Raw genomic sequence first — 18,846 nt, forward strand, 5'->3', positions numbered from 1 at the left:
GGATTGAATGGATGAGTACGTATTTATATATCTTTAAGATTAAGTGTTTTAGGAATACATAAACATCTTTGAGAAAAGATTATAATCATACACAGCAAGTATGAAATGTAAAATTTTTAAAACTTGCTGAGAAGCCTAACGGCTAATCACAAGTTAAGGGATCACATGCTGTGAGACATAAGTTTAAGATAGATATTCCGAAGGAAATACTCAAGAGAAGTTCTACTCTGGATCTCATTAAAGCAAGCACTAAGTTATGTGATTATAAAAAGGAAGCTGTAAGCTGAGAGTGATATTAGTATTAATATTGAAAAATACTTAAGGAGAATCTAGTTTTAAGTTTTACAATTTCAAGTACAATTTATAAATTGGTTAAGGAAGAATGATGTTATGTTCATATGAAGGAGTGGAACAAAGGATAATAGAAGTTGACCCTGAAAATGAAGTCAGATAATGAAACTTTCCTAATATATTATGAAAATTAGAATTCGAAAATGCTTAAGGCATACATGATTCAAATGGGTTCGAGTTTTAAGTGACAAATCAATATCGTAATGCAAGAAAGATACAAGGTAATATAGAGGCATGAAAGATGATTAAGGACAAAAGGATGACTCTTAGGAATTGTGGTATTGTATGAGATCCAATGATCAAGTTGAGATAAATCTTTGAGGCATCAATAGGATTATAAAGCATACACGCATAATGGATTATAATTCAATGGAGATGACATTGTGATGAATGATATATAGTATAAGGAAACTCAAACATATGGTTGGAAATGATATGAATGATATGAAGTTATACACAAGTATAATAAAAAGGTTAACATGCACTATAAGAGTTATTATATTGAAACTAGGATTGTGATACGGATGAATAAAGGGGGAATGTAGTCCAAGGCATGTGAACACATGGATTCCTATATATAAAGAGAGATGTTGACATTTGAAAATGCATGTATCTATGTATATATGAAATTGATAATTTTACTAACTAAAGTGAAGAATGGTTATCAGTAATTGGGAGATTTTGAAATAGTGTCCAGAGAGGTCAGTGAGCTAAAGTGTTAACGAACATGTAATGAACGATTAAAGTTATGAATGACTTTGAAGGTAAACCTTGGATTGTTTAAGTTCTTAATGGAACTCTAATAAAGGAAGGGTATGGACCAGTATAAGATAGATGAATCAAGGTTGAGAATTTTGGTACGAAGCGAATTAATAAAATGATGAATAGGTATACATAAGTAAGTATGATATGTGATCGAAATCAGTATAATTGAGGTGAAGTTATGGTTCAAATTTAATAATGGTGATAAAGGCATGCTTAGTGTCTCGATATAAGAGATCATGGTTATGAAAAGGATTACTGATCCAGTTCCAAAGGATGATAAGTGCCATAAATAAAGCATTTAATTGAACTAAAGGTGAACGAGGTGAATAAATTGAATGTCCCTATAGAAGAAACAAGGAGTAGGATCATAGAAGGAGATTGATAACGCAAAATCGACGGGAATTCGAGGACGAATTCTATTTAAGTGGGGCAGATTGAAATACCCCATACTTTGATATAGTGATAAATAAAGTTGATCGAATGCAAATCGAGGTCAATTAAAATGTTTAAAAGTGATAAAAGACGAAAGGAGTAGTTTAGGATAAAAATATTTCATAAGTGAGAAAATAACAACAAAATAATAATAATTTTATCAGAGGAGAATTTGTGAGATAAAAGGCGATTCAGAAGTCAAGTGAGGCATAATAAGGTATTTCAAGTACCAAGGAGACAAGATAAAATTTTTAAAATATTAATATTTAGCCGGATGTCGAAATCAGTCAAGAAGAAAGATCATATGGTTGATTCAAGTGGGGGAGAAGATGACAAGCCCGACTCTATAAAAATAATTGTCATGACATACATGTGATGGATAACATGTTTGCATGCTAAGAGAGTCCCGAAAAAAAATTATAAAAGTCGGTATTGTACCTAGAGGTACAACAAAGTTGAGTTAAACCTCGAACTAGATCAAATAGAGAATTTAAGATGAAATTAAGAATTTTAATGTCCCATAATGGTTTAATATGGTAATTCGGAGTTCGAGGATTAATTTAGAGTCAAGCCGAAATTTTCGCTATCTAGGGGCAAAATGGTCATTTGCCACTTGAGGACAAAATGGGAATTTTTAGAAAAGATTTTTGACCCCATTTGGCTTATTGGAGTAAGATTTGAGGTTTAGAAGTGAAAAATTTCAATTTCAGTATAATTTGGAGTAAAAAGGTAAAATGGTAATTTTGCCACCCCAGGGGCAAAATTGTAATTTTCCACCACCAGGACATTTTTCCAGCACATGGTCTTCCTTTATCCTCATTTTGACCATTGACTAATTGTGTGGTGGAGATAAAAAGGATTAAAATTTTTAAAATTTTAAAAACGGGCCAATGACATGATGCCATGTGTCATACCTTTATTATTTTATTATTTCTTTATAAAAAGGCATAAAATCAGCCCATCTTCCACCCCATGGCCGGCCAAACCAGCAAGAAGAGAGAGAAAACAAAAACAAAACCCTAGAGAGAGAAAATCAAAGAAAAAGTGTGAATTTTCAAGGAAATTAAGTGAAAATGGTGAGATTTTTTCTATTAAGCTTGAGTTTTCTTATTCGCAAGCATTTCTCTTTATTTTCCATGATTAAATTACATGTTTTCATGATGAATTGATGGCTGATTAAATGGGTTAGGAGAGAGAAAGTTGTTAGATAAATTTGATTTTGAGCTATGTTAGTGTTTAGTGTTAGTTTAGCATGTTTATGAGTAAAACAACAAGAAAAATATTTATCTTCTCCATGAATTTCTCTAGGCCGAATCTAGCCAATGGTATGTGAGGATGAGGTTGACTTTATTTTAAGAGAATTGGGTGGAAAAATGATGAATTATGAGGTTGAAAATTAAATGGGAATTTTCGGTGCAATAAATTGAAATTGTTACCCACTAGGGGTAAAAGCGTAATTTATAGTCCTGACTGATAAATTGGACCAAATTCACAGTCATTAAGGTATTGTGGATATAATTGGATAATTGAAACTGAAATGGATGGAATTGGAGTCGAATTGGGGATTTTAGGAATTTACACCGTGTATAGGCGAGTTAGGTCGGACACCGCAATTAAACGATTGTCTAGACATTTCAAATCCTATCTAGTGCATACGCATGGATAAGAGCCTGAAATAATTTATGATAAATTGACACAATTTATTGAATTTTGTGTCATGGATTATGGATAGGTGGTGAGTCAATTGTTTCGGGTAAGAGACTGCACCCGAGGGCGGAAGATAGGAGTATTTCTACTCCTAATACTGTGAGTAAACTTATTATCATCTTAATTATCTATAGTAGTTTTATACAATTGTGTGATTTTATAGAAAATGGGTTTAAATGGTAAATTGCTATGTTTTAAGAGAAATTGTGATTTTATAAATTTTCTGGAAAATCGAATATTGGTTTTGGAAATAGAGTAATTGGAGATTGCCTGCTTGTGTTGTAAATTTATGGTTTTAAATTGAATGGCTTATGACAATATATGAGCATGAATGGCTAAACTGATTTTGGTGTCAAAATTATTTATATTGTGTATTCAGCCTTGAGAGGCTAGATTGTGATAAATTGCCATGCCATGCTAGAATGAATTTTATTGAATTGGTGGAGTATATATTAATTATTTACTGCAGAGGGGGTTCCGTGGACCAGCCTATTAGAGGGGCACGGTAAACTCCATTATATTATTACCCCGAACGAAGAGGCGCGTAGGGTATCTCCTAGGGTAAAGCTTAGGGTTCACTTCACGCTAAACCACCACGTGAAGGGGAACTCAGCCAACGCCAAGGAACGACTGTATTTTTCTCAAACTAAAAATATATTTTAAGTGTATATGAAATTTTAACAGCCTTGGCGGACTCGGTTGGATGCCCTGCGCAAGGTATCACTGAGTATGAGTTTTGGCACGAGCCAAAGTTTTAAGAAATTCATAAGCCAAGTTGATTACTCGATTTATATGGATTGATTTTATTTGGTTGAAATGAACTGAAAGGTAATGAAATTACAATATGATGACTTATTTTAATTGTCTCCATTTACTCGGCTTTAGATACTTTAGATGGTATCTGTTTACTCACTGGGATTATAAAATCTCACCCCTTCTTCCTATACATTTTTCAAGCTCAGGATAGATTGTAGATAATCGAGTAGGACGAGAACTAAGCTCGGAACTGCATTATAGAAAGTAAGAGTTCACAGTCTTACATCCTCTTGGTCAATTGGAGCCCACGTGTCATTACAGATCAAAACTTATATTTTGGTTATCTGTATTTCTATTCATACAATTTTTAGTTTACTTTCATGTGCGAAAATTTATTTACGAATATTTCTATAAAAATTTATTTTATGAGAAAATAAAATATTTTATTTATTATTTTTGAATAGTACTGGTTGTCAACAATTTGCTTTCAAATGAACGTTTTAGATACTTAATTGTTTTTAAATCATTAAATATATATTTTCTGCTTACCTACTACATTTTTAGCAAGTTTTGAGATTTTTGACGAAAAATTACAAAAATACCCCTGTGAGCCAGAAAATAATATTTTATTGTTTTTATTTGAAAATGACTTATGATTTTTTGAAATACGAGATTTAATAACTGTTGCTCACCGGGGAGATGCGAAAGTTAATGCTAAGCCTTGCAGGGTTTCAATCGGCATTCGGGGTGAAGAATGTCTGTCGAGGCCTCGCGGCAGTTGTCACGGGCCCGATGGGGAGTTTCGGGTCGTGACATATAGGGTATCCCTAACCACAAACTCTTGGCCCTTGTTGCAAAGAGTGAATTACATGTGTCTTACAACCCGTTTTATTGATGATCATTAGAATTTACATAAAAAAATTTTAAACTTTTGTCCAATTTCGAGTCATAAAGGTGATGATGTTGGTATGGCAATTGATAGATGCTCGCATGATTCGGGGATTAATAAAGTTTTCACTATGACAATAGACAATGCTAGTTCAAATGATGTTGTAATAACATACTTGAAGAAAAGGTTCAACCAATTAAGAACTAGTATTTTGCAAGGCAAATTTCTTCATTTAAGATGCATTGCACACATAATAAACTTAGTTGCTAGTGATGGATTGAAAGAATTTAATGATTCAGTTGCTCGTGTGAGGGAAACAATTAGATATGTGAGACAATCACCATCTAGGTTACAAAAATTTAAAGAGTGTGTTCGTATTGAAAAGATTACTACCAAGAATTGGTTGTGTTTCGATGTAAACACTAGGTGGAATTCAACATACTTAATGTTAGATGTGGCTCAAAAATTTGAAAAGGTTGTTGATAGGTTTGATGAGATGGATTCTTCTTATAAAAGTGATATATTATTAGGAGAAGGGTATCTTGACAATGATGATTAGGCAAATGTTAAGAGATTAGTTACTTTTTTGTAGCATTTTTATGATCTGATTGTGAAAGTTTTAGCTTCCTCATATGTTACTTCTAATATTTTCTCTAAGGAAATTTGTGAAGTGTATTGTTGTTTGTGTGATTGGAATATAAGTGCTGATGTTTAATTTAGTTTAATGGCTAAAATAATGAAAGAAAAATATAACAAGTATTGGGGGAATGTGGACAAAATGAATATGTTGTTGTATGTTGCAATTGTTCTTGATCTTATACATAAATATGTTTTTGTAGATTTTTATTTTAAAAGAATGTATTCATTGATTGAAGCTGATTTGATGATGAAAAATTGAGGGAGACAATGTTAGAATTATTCAATCATTATAAAACAATGGTACAACCCTCGCAATATGAGCAAATGAGTGAGAGTAGGAATAGCCAAATAAGCTAACCAACTTAAGACACTAGTGACCCAAATCAGTAAAAGAAAAAGATTCTCAAGTCAAATTCCTAGAAGTTTAAGGTTAAAAGTGGATGTGGGTCAGAACCAAAAACAGAATTGGATAAGTACTTGAATGAAACACTTGATAATCATTGTCACGACCCAAATTCTGGGCCATGACCGGCACATGGGCCCAATGGACATAGTCCACTAAGCCCAAGCAAGCCTAATAGTCCGACGTGTTCATCATTCCATCATAAATTGCTAAGTCATTTTTCAAAACTTAAAATCAAAATAGTAATAGACATTACCAACTCATATTGGCATTTCTCATTTATTATATACATACATTGTCTACAACATGTATTCCAATAATGTACATTAGGTTCGCCTATACATCTCAAAAAGAAGACTTGACTTCCAGCGGAGGGACTCGAATGAATGTACAGCTACTAAATGCCGAGACACCTACCAAAAGATGGACACAGGTCTACAATGATACCTCGTCCTAGTTACCGGCTGCCTCGTGATCTGAAAACATGAATTTGAAATGGTGAGTATAAACCCAATGAGTGAACAAGGAAGGGAACAAGCATACCATAAGGAATCTTTAATGAAATCATGATGCATTCTTTTTCAAAACAATGCAATTTGGTTCATTCCTAATAAAACCCCTTATCGAGCCCTTAAGTGATTAATCATTTGAAAATCATGAACCTATATATAGCGAATCATTTGAAGAATGAAAGCTTCAATATTGCACAAACAAGTCAAATACAACAACGAATCTTCGCTGCAGCGAGAATGCCTTTCCGCTGCAGCGACGTTGGAATTTAGTTATTAACCGAACGAGGGTTTCTCACTAAACCTCCTCATTTTAAACTTAACTCTTTTAATCCTTAATGTTGGAAGTCCATGCTCCCATATGGTAACAAAGAAGTGAAAGATAGGGCAACAATTGGACAAGATAAGAGACCAAAACAGAAAGTTTTTCACTACAGAGAGATTCAATCTCGCTGTAGTGAAATTTCTACCCAGAAACAGAATGTTTCTCGCTGTAGCGAAATTGCAACCTAGAAAATAAAAAGTTTTTCGCTGCAGCGAGAAGCTACAGTGTCATTCTCGCTGCAGCGAAAATGCATCCTCGCTGCAGCGAGTTTTCGGCCAGTGTACCCCTCCAAATCTGAGAGTTTCTTGCTGCAGCAAAATACAGGGCATCAATGCAAATTTTACCTTTCTCCCAAAGGAAAAACCACCTTGCCAAAAGGTCCAAACCAACATGAAAACACATAACAATTTCTCAAGGTTTAACATGTCAAGTTTCACATGCATTACAACCATAACCCATTATCCATCAATTTCCTATAACACACATATTTACATATATATATATATATATATATATAAATATACATATATACCCATCATCATCATCACACCATCCCATCATCATTATCACCAGCTCATGCGCACTCCCTACTCGCACATGGCTGGGTCATCACCGGGTTATGCGCACTCCCTACTCGCACATAACCGGGTCATCCTCGGCTTATGCGCACTCCCTACTTGCACATAGCCGAGTCAATATAATTACACAACATTATACTCAAGCAAATATGTATATCAACATAATGCAGCCACATAGAAATCCATAATAATCACATTTCATAACATAAACCTTTTCTCAAAAGCTTGTTCCCAAGGCATTCATTTTCATGAAAAATTGTATAAAATCATTCAAACACTTTGTCAAATCCATCATATTCCCAAAATCAGTTTTGAAGGTAGTCCACTCACCAATTGATTGTAGAACCTTTAGTTGACTCAAATTCCCCTAATGATCCAATTAGAATCATGGTGCTTCCTTAAAAACCTAGGATCACATTAACATAAACAATAGATTAATTTACACACTATGAACTCTAAAAGCTATCTCTTAGCTAATTTGCAATTGCCACTTTAAATGGCTATCTATGTTCACTATCTTAATCACTAAAAAGTAATGAACATACTAAACAATAAAACAGCTCATAAATCACAATTACTAGCCATTTTCTGTAGCTAAAATCAAACTTGGTGTATCACTCACCTTAAGGTTCCTTTGTAGTTGGATTCTCTTCCAATAGCTTCTAAATCAATGGAGTGATTCTCTCTTTCTCTCTCTAGAATGCCCAACTAGTGAGAGAAAGTATGAAAACAAGATATTTCAAGGTTTTTAAAGTGAGAAGATGAAATAGCACAAGGGTTTATGGAACGGTGCACCAAAAGCATGAAAATTGGAGCTAGAGAGAGAAAGTTATGGAAGTTTGAAAGTCAAGCTTCCATGGAGTTTGAAGAAATGTGAGAGAGGAGAAGGGAAGAAGAAGACCAGCTGCTGAAAAATTCAAGAAGCTGCTAGAAATTCAAGGTATTTATAGGCAATCTTATCCTTTTCTTTAAAATTATGAAAATGCCCCTCCACCAATTAACTTACTCTTCTTTAATCTTTTATGCAATCTTTTTGCTCTCTTAACATTGGGACAAGATCCATAATGGTCTAAACATGCTCGGGTTCATAAAAACTTAAAATTTTAACTCGAGGTGAAAAATGACCATTTTGCCCCTGTTATGAAAATTGTTGAAACTTTTAGTTTTCTTCGTGTTTTCATCAGCACACATCATTCATACTGTCTTATGCCTATTTGGGCCTTAAAATATCATAAAAATTTCTTCTGGAAGCTTATTAGAGAAAATAACGAAACTACCGCTAGCCCATATTATTACATCTATACTTAGTTACAAGCTTATAGAAGTTGGGGTATCACAATCATGATGAGGATGATGAGGATTTCGATGTTTTGAATTGGTGGAAAGTAAATAGTCCTAGATTTCCCATTCTTTCTTAATTGGCTTGTCATGTTTTTGTAATACCTATATCTATAGTTGCTTCAGAATTTACTTTCAGCACTGGTGGTTGAGTTCTTGATGCATATAGGAGTTTTTTAACTCCTAAGTTATTACAAGCTCTGATTTGTGCTGAAGACTGGTTATGATATCCGTTACATTCATATTCAGGTTTTGAGGATGGAATCGAGGAGATGGAGAAGGTCAATTTAGGTAATATTTTAAATTTACATACTATTTAATATTTTTTAAAGTTATTATTTCTTAATCTTCTTTCATTTTTGTTTATTTTATTGTACTTTATGTTATTTTTGTTTATGCATTTATAGATATTTCAAGAATTGCATTGGAGCCAGTTATTGATTATTGAATCATGACAAGGAAATGTGGTTTTAATATTTTCCAATTAACATGTTGACTTTAAATGTAAAGCCCGACCTTATAAAATACTTGTCATGATATACATGTGATGGATAGCATGTTTGCATGCTAGGAGAGTCTCAAAAAATTTACAAAAGTCGGTATTGTACCTAGAGGTACAACAAAGTTGATTTAAGCCTTGAACTAGATCAAATAAAGATTTTAGGGTGAAATTGAAAATTTTAAAGTCAGGAATGATTTAAAATGGTGATTTGGAGTTCGAGGATCAATTTGGAGTCAAATCAAAAATTTAACTATTTAGGGGTAAAATGGTAATTTTGCCACTCGAGGACAAAATGAGAATTTTTTTGAAAGATTTTGATCATATTTGACTTATTGGAGTATGCTTTGAGGTTGAGAAGTGAAAAATTGTAATCTCGGTATTTTTCGAAGCATGGGGGTAAAATGGTAATTTTGTCACCCTAGTGGCAAAATTGTAATTTTGTCACCCTAGTGGCAAAATTATAATTTTACACCACTAACACTTGTCATGCTCATAGAATTCATTCATTGACTTTTCATGTTATGGATAAGTGAGAAAATATATGTGATGGAGATAAAAAGTTTAAATTTTTAAAGTTTTAAAAATGGATCAATAAGAAAATGACAAGTGTCAAGCTTAGAATATTTTATTATTTAACTTAAAAATCAGCATAAATCAGCCTATTATCTCTCCAAATATTCGGCCAAGCAAGGAAAAGAAGGAAACAAAGGAAGCACAAACCCTAGGTGGAGAATTTCAAGAGAAAAAGTGTGAAAAATCAAGGAAAACAAGTGAAAAAGGTAAGATTTTTCAATTTAAACTTGAAATCTATTTTCCTTAAGCATTTCTCCTTATTTTCCATGGTTAAATTACATGTTCTTCATGATGAATTCATGGCTGGTCAAAATGGGTATGGAGAGAGAAAGATGTTGGATTGAATTGATTTTAAGATATGTTAGTGTTTTTAGTTAGTTTAGCATATTTAGAAGCAAAACAACAAGAAAAGAATCCATTTTTCCCATGAATCTTCATTGGCCGAATCTTCCTTGATGTGTGTGGGTGATGGATTGTTATTATTTCAAGAGAAATGGCTTAGAAAATGATGAATAATGGTGAGAAAAATTAAGTAAGAAAAATCACGGTGTTAGTGCACTATAATGGCCGAATTTTTCCATGAAGAAATGGGAGGGTTTTGATGCTGAAATTGGTGTTATTTGAATAATGTTTGGTGAATTGAGGTATTAGAAAATAAATAGAGTAATTTGGGATTAAATTGGACGCGTTAGTAATTAATCAGGTGATAAGACGAATTTGGCCGATACTGAAATTTATATGGTTATTCGTGCATTTTGTATTTCATATCATGCATTAGTAGTCTAAATTAGTTTAATTTCGATTTAGTACCAATGTAGTGAGTTTCTCGATTTTGTATTGAGTCAAGGTGGTGAGTCCTTCGATAAAGGCAAAGGAATTGCATCCGAGGACCAGTAGTTAGAGTACTTCGAAAATCCGCACTATAGACATTGTGAGTAAACTTACTGTCATTTTAATTATCTAGGGTGGTTTTTAGATGATTTCATGAATTCTATAGAAAAATGGATTTAAAAAATTAAATTTTCATGTTTTATGAATAAATGTGTTTCAATGAAATTAATTTATAAATTGTTTTGAAATTAATAATGATTTTAAAAAATAGAGTACACAGAGACTGCTATTTGTTGCAATTTGATTGTTTAAATTGATTGGCTTATGATAAATCGAGCATGATTGGCTGGTTAGCAATTGTATTGAAATATGGATTGTTTGTTTGCTTTAAAAGGCTGTGAATTACAATAATTGTCATATCATGTTATTGAATTTTATTAACTAGTGGGATAATTATTAGCTTACTGCAGTAGGCGGGTTACGTGGACCAGCCTATGAGAGGGGCACGGTAACCCTGTTTATATGTGTTCACCTCGGTTCTAGAGGCGTGTAGGGTAGCTCTTGAGGTGATATTTGAGTTCACTTCACACCGAACCACCACGTGATGGTGAACTCAGCCAACGCCAAGGAACGACTGTGTTTTTCTCAAACTAAAAATATGTTTATGTGTGTATGAAATTTATTTTTAACAGCCTTGGCAGTCTCGGTAGGAGGCCTCGGCCAAGGTGTCCCCGAGGATGAATTTATAGCACAAGCCTAGTTTTTATGAGATTCATAAACCTCGTTACGTATTTTGAATGAAATGTGTTCTAATGCTGTGACCCAGTTTACGATGATTTACTTTATCGTCTCCATGTACTCAACTCTAAATGTTTATGATGATGTCTGTTTACTTATTGGGATTTTATAATCTCACCACCCTCATTTCCACCAATTTCAGGCTCAGTATAAGCTATAGATAGTTGATATCGTAGAAGGCTACAGTTGGCTTTACTTCCTCAAAAATTGTAGGTTTGTAGCCTTTGTTCATTTTTGTCATTTGGGGGTCCATATGTCACTGTAAATTAAATATCATACTCTAGTTATTTGTACTACTGTATGTAGGAATTTATTTTGCTTTTACGCTATAAAAATTATTTATGCAGTGTTCTAAAAATATTATTTTATAAGAAAATAGAATATTTTAGTTAATATTTTTATTTTATTCTAACAGTCATGATTTCACTTTAAACAAATGTTTTAAACATCTAAATTTATTTTTATTTTGAAATATGTGTTATGCACTTATATACTACATTATTAGTTGGTATCGAAATTTTTGAGGAAAAATGACCGAAATACCCCTGTGAGACGAAAATTATTTTTTTATTGTTTTAAGTTGGAAACAGTTTAAAACCTCTTAGAACATGATATTTGGCAACGGTTATTCACAGGGGAAATGAAAAACTGATATTAAAGTCTTGCAGGGTTTCGATTGGCATTTTCAGTAATGAGTGCCTATCAAGACACCGTGACGGTTGTCATGGGTTCGAGGGGAGTACCGGGTCATGACATTAAAACTCTTGAAAATGTGTAGTTGTGACTTACTAACTTGTGATTTTTGTAGTAGCTTGTTCTTGGGTTGGCTGTAGCTTGCTAGAACTTGGATGGATCTTGCCATCTTCGAACTATGAATTTAATGTTTTTTGTATGTTGATTTCAATTACCCAGTCGTACTTGAAATTGAACTTTTATGTAGTTGCCCTGTTCGTAAATTTATGAACTTTTATGTTGATATCTGTTGTATGCTGATTTCAGTTGACTAGTTCTACTTGAGTTGAACTTCTAAATTGCTGCTTATAACTTGAAGTTGAACTTTTATGTTGCTGCTTATAAACTCATACAATTTTAAAGTGTACTTTTTTATTTGATAATTTTGCCAACAAATGTTGGGATTAGATTAATGTTTTTGTCACTGGCAATTGCGATTAGTTTAATATCAACAAATTTATTAAATAAATTAAAAAGTTGAAAAAAATTCAATTAAATCAATTAAAATCAATTTAACTGACTAAAGTCAATTAATTTAAAGTCGGTTAAAATACTTAAATCGGTTCAATTCAATTACTTTTTTAAGAAAAATCGATTAAGTCAATTAATGGTATTTTTTTAACCGAATTGACCGATTTAACCAAATGTTCACCCTTGTAGGTTGTGCAACAGACAAATGGGATGTATGGCCTTCTTTGTAACAGTGTGATTCATTTGGTTGGTTAGGAATGACATGGTCTTTAAAGGCAAAGTTTGAGATTGTACATAGGTTTTTGAGCTTTTTAAAGTCAGAATAGCTCACTAGGTTCACTATGAAGATAGTTAAGCTAGTGAAAAGAAATGATGTATGGCAGAAACTGCAGGCTGATAACCTCAAATTTAACATTGTCATGGTCTCGCGTCGCAACCTAGGAGAAACAGTTATTAGGGGAACACTTAGAGATGCTAATGGAGACATCATGGCTTTATTCTCAAAGGCCATTGGAATTATTGATTCGAATCTTGCTGAGCTATTAGCAATTAAGGAAGCAATACCCATTTTTGTAGCTTTTACTTGGTCAACAACTCACAAACTAAAGCTGTAGAGTGACTCAACTAATATTGTTAAATGGGTAACCAACCCAAATGATGTCCCTTGGAGAATGAGAACAGTAATTATCCAAATGCACAAGTTGCTGGAAAAAGTATCGGATTGGGGAATTGTACATGTACTTCGGTTAGCAAATGAGGACGCTGACTTATTAATAAAAGGTGCTGTTCAAAGGCTTCAAAACCTGTTTTGGATTAATTGCACATGCATGCAGTTAACATGTGAAGGCATGGTTGGGATCGAGAGCTTGGGAAATTAAGTACTAAATGGACTGGTTCTGGTTATGGCTCTTACTGTGAATGAGGGGGTTCATCTCTTAAGTCTGTATAGTTTTTTTTTTTTCAGCCTGTTTAATCACCAACACTCTCTTTCGTCAAGTCTTCTGGTCATTAATAGGCCTTTGCATATGCATCCTCTTCTCCCTGGCAGATTGGAACCTTTTTTGTAACATTTTTTTTGCTTTTTGTATACATATTACCAAATGAAAGAAATCAAAGAATGATACTATGCTTTTCCAAAAAAAAAAAAAAAAAACAATACTTTTTCTTTGCAAAGGAGAAGTTACTTTACCTATGTAATCGAAAGGAATCGCATACCCTTTGCCCATTATAATCACATTACAATAGAAAGATTTTATATTTTAGACAAACCAAACAGTGTAATATGAATACGTTTATTTAAAATGCAAGAAATGTTCCTCACATGCATTATACCAAATTCCCTCTTAATGTTTGGATATAATGTCGTTGATTTAAAGCTTAAATGCAAATTCATAGAAAAAAAAGCTAACAATACAGTATAAATCTAAAAAAAAATATATCAATGAAGATCAAATTGAAACAGAAACTATTTTGTTTTCTTTTACAACAATAAATATAGTGTTAAAATTCATAAAATTGAAATAAATAGAAGAGTACGGCTGCAAAAGGATATGGAAGCAAATCGAAGATTTGTTGAGAAACTATTGAAAATGTGAGCCCGGCCGGCCCAGCTCTAGATCCCACTCCCTCTTCTTTTTATGGAGTTTGAAATTCAAAACAGACAGGAGCGTCTTCGTTTTCTCTCTCTTTCCCTCTATCAAGTTTGAAATCCAACGGAAAGGATCACAAGACTGAAGGAGCGTCCTCTCTTTCTCTCAAACTAAATCCCATTCGTAATTTTAGGCATAAAGAATATCAAAATGGACAAGTACGAGAAACTGGAGAAGGTTGGGGAAGGAACCTACGGCAAGGTTTACAAGGCCAAAGACAAGGCCAGCGGCCAATTAGTGGCTCTTAAGAAGACCCGTCTCGAGATGGACGAGGAGGGCGTTCCTCCCACCGCTCTCCGAGAAGTCTCCCTCCTCCAGATGCTCTCCCAGTCCCTCTACGTTGTGCGTCTCCTCTGCGTCGAACACGTCGATACCAACAAGAATGGCGGCTCCAAGGCCAACCTCTACTTGGTCTTCGAGTACCTCGACACCGATCTCAAGAAGTTCATCGATTCCCATCGCAAGGGACCCAATCCCAGGCCTCTTTCCCCCTCCCTCATTCAGTCCTTTCTGTTCCAGCTCTGCAAAGGCGTCGCCCACTGCCACAGCCACGGAGTCCTCCACCGCGATCTGAAGCCCCAGAACCTTCTACTGGACAAGGAAAAGGGCATCCTTAAAATTGCAGATCTGGGCCTTGGCCGTGCTTTCACTGTTCCTCTCAAGAGCTACACTCATGAGATTGTCACGCTCTGGTACAGGGCCCCGGAAGTTCTGCTTGGCTCCACTCACTACTCCACCGCCGTCGACATGTGGTCCGTTGGATGCATCTTTGCTGAAATGGTTAGAAGGCAAGCATTGTTCCCCGGGGATTCCGAATTCCAGCAATTGCTTCACATTTTCAGGTTTTTTTCTCCCTCACAGCCCCAATTGCCAGCCGCATTCTTTTACTAATTTGGATTAGTTCTCATGCTTTGGTCTTGTTCCCTGAAAACGCAAAAGGTTGCTGGGCACCCCAACTGAGAAGCAGTGGCCTGGGGTCACCGCTCTAAGGGATTGGCACGTCTATCCACAGTGGGAGCCGCAGAGCCTGGCACGTGTTGTTCCTTCCCTTTCTTCTGATGGAGTTGATCTTCTATCCGTATGTCCTCATCGCCTCATTCCACTCTAGAAGTTTCTTTTTTCTATAACAAAAACAAATCACAGTTAAGGATGTAGGCTCATTTGAGTACTACATATACATTGAAGAAGAATAGCTATTAGAAATTTTTTACACTTCTACCAAGCTGCGAACTAGCAAAGTCCCATAAAAGTCAATTTGATTTTTATGAATTCATTTAATAATTTAATTTCCAACAGATCAGAATCGCTCTAAAATCCGAGAAGGCCTAATCCATTTTCAAAGAAAGGGCCTTACATTGACAATCGCAGTCTTGCCGCCTGATTGAATTTTTTGAAAAACATAAAGTTTAGCGCAATATCAACATTTAGGCCATGTGAATAGGAGCCAGAGGGTAGAGCTATCAAATGCTTTTATGTGAACAGATACTGTAGTTGGGATATAATAATAGTTTGAGTAATTTCAATCATTAAAAACTTTTTATCCGATGATGTTCATGAAACGATTTAAAGAATAGAAAGGAATAAGAAGCAATATGCAAGAAATATATTCAGTTAGGATAATCAACACTTGAACATGTCATTCCGGACTGGATATGTGACATGTTTGTGAAATTTCTATGTATATCTATATGCACAGCAAAAGATGGCATTAAAGTTAGCCATTTTGGTTGCCCTTTCTTCTTTTGATTCCTATTTCCTTTATGCAAGCTTTGTGCAAACAATGTATAAAATAACACAGGATATGCCTGAAAAAGGATTGTGAGAGAGTTATGTGGCTTTGGCAACACCTCAATCACGGTGATACATAAAATGGAAAAATGGCTAACATGTAACAGAGAGAAAAAGGATAAAGGGAAAGTTTCTTTAGAAGATTATGGACATTGTTATCGTCCAAGATGAGAAGCTTGTATTAGGATGTGACTTGTTTACTGGGGTTTCTTTTTTCCCCTCAGTGATCTCATCTGAAACCAAAAGTGTATTGCAATGGAGTTTCTTGAAAGCAGATTTGTCGATTTTAAGTCATACATATCATCATCAAATCATTACATAACAATATAGCAATTAACAAAAATGTTTCCCTTGTATGAAAACTGTTAGCCCATGCTTGTGATACTATTTTATTGAATACCTCTGCATTACAGACAGATTTTGGAGGCTAATAGCTAGCTGTGTTTTGTTATTGCAGAAAATGCTTAAGTATGATCCAGCAGAGAGAATCTCAGCTAAAGCGGCAATGGATCATCCTTATTTTGACAGTCTTGACAAGTCCCAATTCTGAATTTGATTGCTTGGTTGTAGTATTATATGGAGTTTACTCTTTCTTTTCCCTGCACTGAGTTCAAAGCACCAACTTTGTAGAAAGCTTCCAAAATATGTGGGGGGGAATTAGTTGTCATCATCTAGGTGATCCAAACAAGCTTCGACAAACGAATTTCATTTTCGCACATATGTTCATGTAGCTGCTAGCGTTTCCCAAGTTTGTAATAGTGATACATATGAACTAGTTAAATGTGAAACTCTTGTTGATATCCGATTTAATGCTATTTAAATCAATCTATTGAGCATCTTTAGGTAACTTTGAATATCTTTGACGCAGTGGATTGGTTTTAGCAGCAGCTGTGAGTTGCATTTTACTTTTGATTCTGTGGAAACGTTATAAATGATTTAAGTTCATATGAATTAGTAATAGGTAAGCCTGTCAGGCTGGCTGTGGTTTAGACCTTCACTTTTCCTCTTGGGGATATATCTTTTGCATCTGTAGATCTCTTGACGCATACTAGCAGGCTAAGTGACAGTGCTGGAGATCTACCTTGGGTTTATGATGTACTACCCTGACTTCCGTGGCTAGCCATCTTAATGTGATTCAGCTGGACATGGGGAATTAATGGTGCTGTGCAGGACAGCAGGTGGGTGGATTAGTGGATCTGAAACATGATTTCAACATTTGAAATGTTCTTCGTTGTTTGCTAATGAATTTATGATCAAGCCTTAAGATAGGTCGTTGTTAGCAGGATGATATTTGTTTAGTAGATTTTGTTAGAACAAATAAGCCATAACTGATAAAGCTTGTTGACCAATAGGTTGGACTCAGATCAGTGATAACATATCCCAACTTCAGCGGCATTTTCAAAGGATGGTTGAGGATCCTCTCCACTACTTAAAATTAGTAGACAGAGGAGAGTGTATAAATTTATGGCTAACTGGTTAACACATTTCTTGGAGTATACGTATAATTAGAAACATAAAGAAAATTTGGCTGCACATGCTAATTTACATCAAATAATAATTATTGTTAAAAATTAATATTTATATATTTAGATGTACTCAAAATTTTGATAAAATAATAATTTGCTTAATTATTTATAGACTTATTATATTTTTTGTTTTACATAACTGATTATATATGTAATTTTTATTCATGTATTTCCTAAGAAAATGAAAATATATTTTTGTGTTATTTATTTAATTATTTAACCTATCCGTGTATTGATTTATATAGTTGCATATGTTTTTATTCTTATGATGACAGCCCAAAATGGTCTCATCTGAGCTTATGGAGGAACCTTTAATGCAAATTTCTGTCACAGATGGTGCAACAATGACAGCGTGGATAAGATTTGTGAAGGCAAGCATTGCTGTTGTAAGAACAAATAAGGATAAAAGGACCTTGATTCAAGCACTGAGTGAAGTGTCGAAAAACCCTTTGATTTGAAACCTTTATGGTACGTTTGGTTGGCGGAATAGATAGGAATGGAATAGAATAGTTATTATGTGGGAATAGAATGAGGTGGGAATATAATAGAATAGTTATTACTTAGTTTGGTATGACAAAGGGAATAGAACAGGAATAATTATTATGACTTATTGTAGTGTTTGGTTGGTAACAATAATTTTGGAATAAGAAAGGAATAGAAAATAAAAAGACAAAAACACCCTTTATTATTTATGTGACATTTTATTTTTATTAGATTTTTTAAATATTAATAATCTATAATTTAATTAAAATATTAATAATAAATCATTTAAATATTAACATTTATTTAATTTAAATATTATTATGATTAATTTTTATTTTATTTTATTTTTAAAATATTAATAATTGATAATTTATTTAAAATATTAATAATTGATAATTTCAATATTAATATTTATTTATTTTTTAAAATATTAATATTTTATTTAATTTAAATATTATGATGATCAATTGTTTTATTTTATTTTATTTTTGAAAATTAATAATTGATTATTTATTTAAAATATTAATAATAGATAATTTAAATATTAATATTTTATTTAATTTAAATATTATTATGATTAATTTTTTATTTTATTTTTTAAATATTAATAATTGGTAATTTATTTAAATATTAATAATTGATGATTTAATTATTAATATTGTTTATCTAATTTAAATGATATTATGTTTATTTATTTATAATTTATTTTGTTTTTAAATAGGAATAATTTATAATTTATTTTATTAATAATTGATAATTTAAATATTAATATTTTATTTATAATTTAATATTAATATTTTA

At 33.3% G+C, this 18,846-nt stretch overlaps 1 protein-coding gene across 1 annotated transcript; it reads left to right on the top strand.

Moving 5' to 3' along the window:
- The first annotated feature begins 14,255 nt into the window (after positions 1-14,255).
- LOC18612958 (cyclin-dependent kinase B1-2) lies at positions 14,256-16,883 on the top strand. Its single transcript, XM_007049955.3, has 3 exons — positions 14,256-15,090; positions 15,188-15,326; positions 16,494-16,883. The coding sequence occupies exons 1-3, from the start codon at positions 14,399-14,401 to the stop codon at positions 16,584-16,586; spliced, it is 924 nt and encodes a 307-aa protein (XP_007050017.1). The 5' UTR covers positions 14,256-14,398; the 3' UTR covers positions 16,587-16,883.
- Positions 16,884-18,846: the final 1,963 nt, after the last annotated feature.

The sequence above is a fragment of the Theobroma cacao genome, chromosome 1 (genome assembly GCF_053813885.1).
Source record: "Theobroma cacao isolate CCN51 chromosome 1, ASM5381388v1, whole genome shotgun sequence".
NCBI lineage: Eukaryota > Viridiplantae > Streptophyta > Magnoliopsida > Malvales > Malvaceae > Theobroma > Theobroma cacao.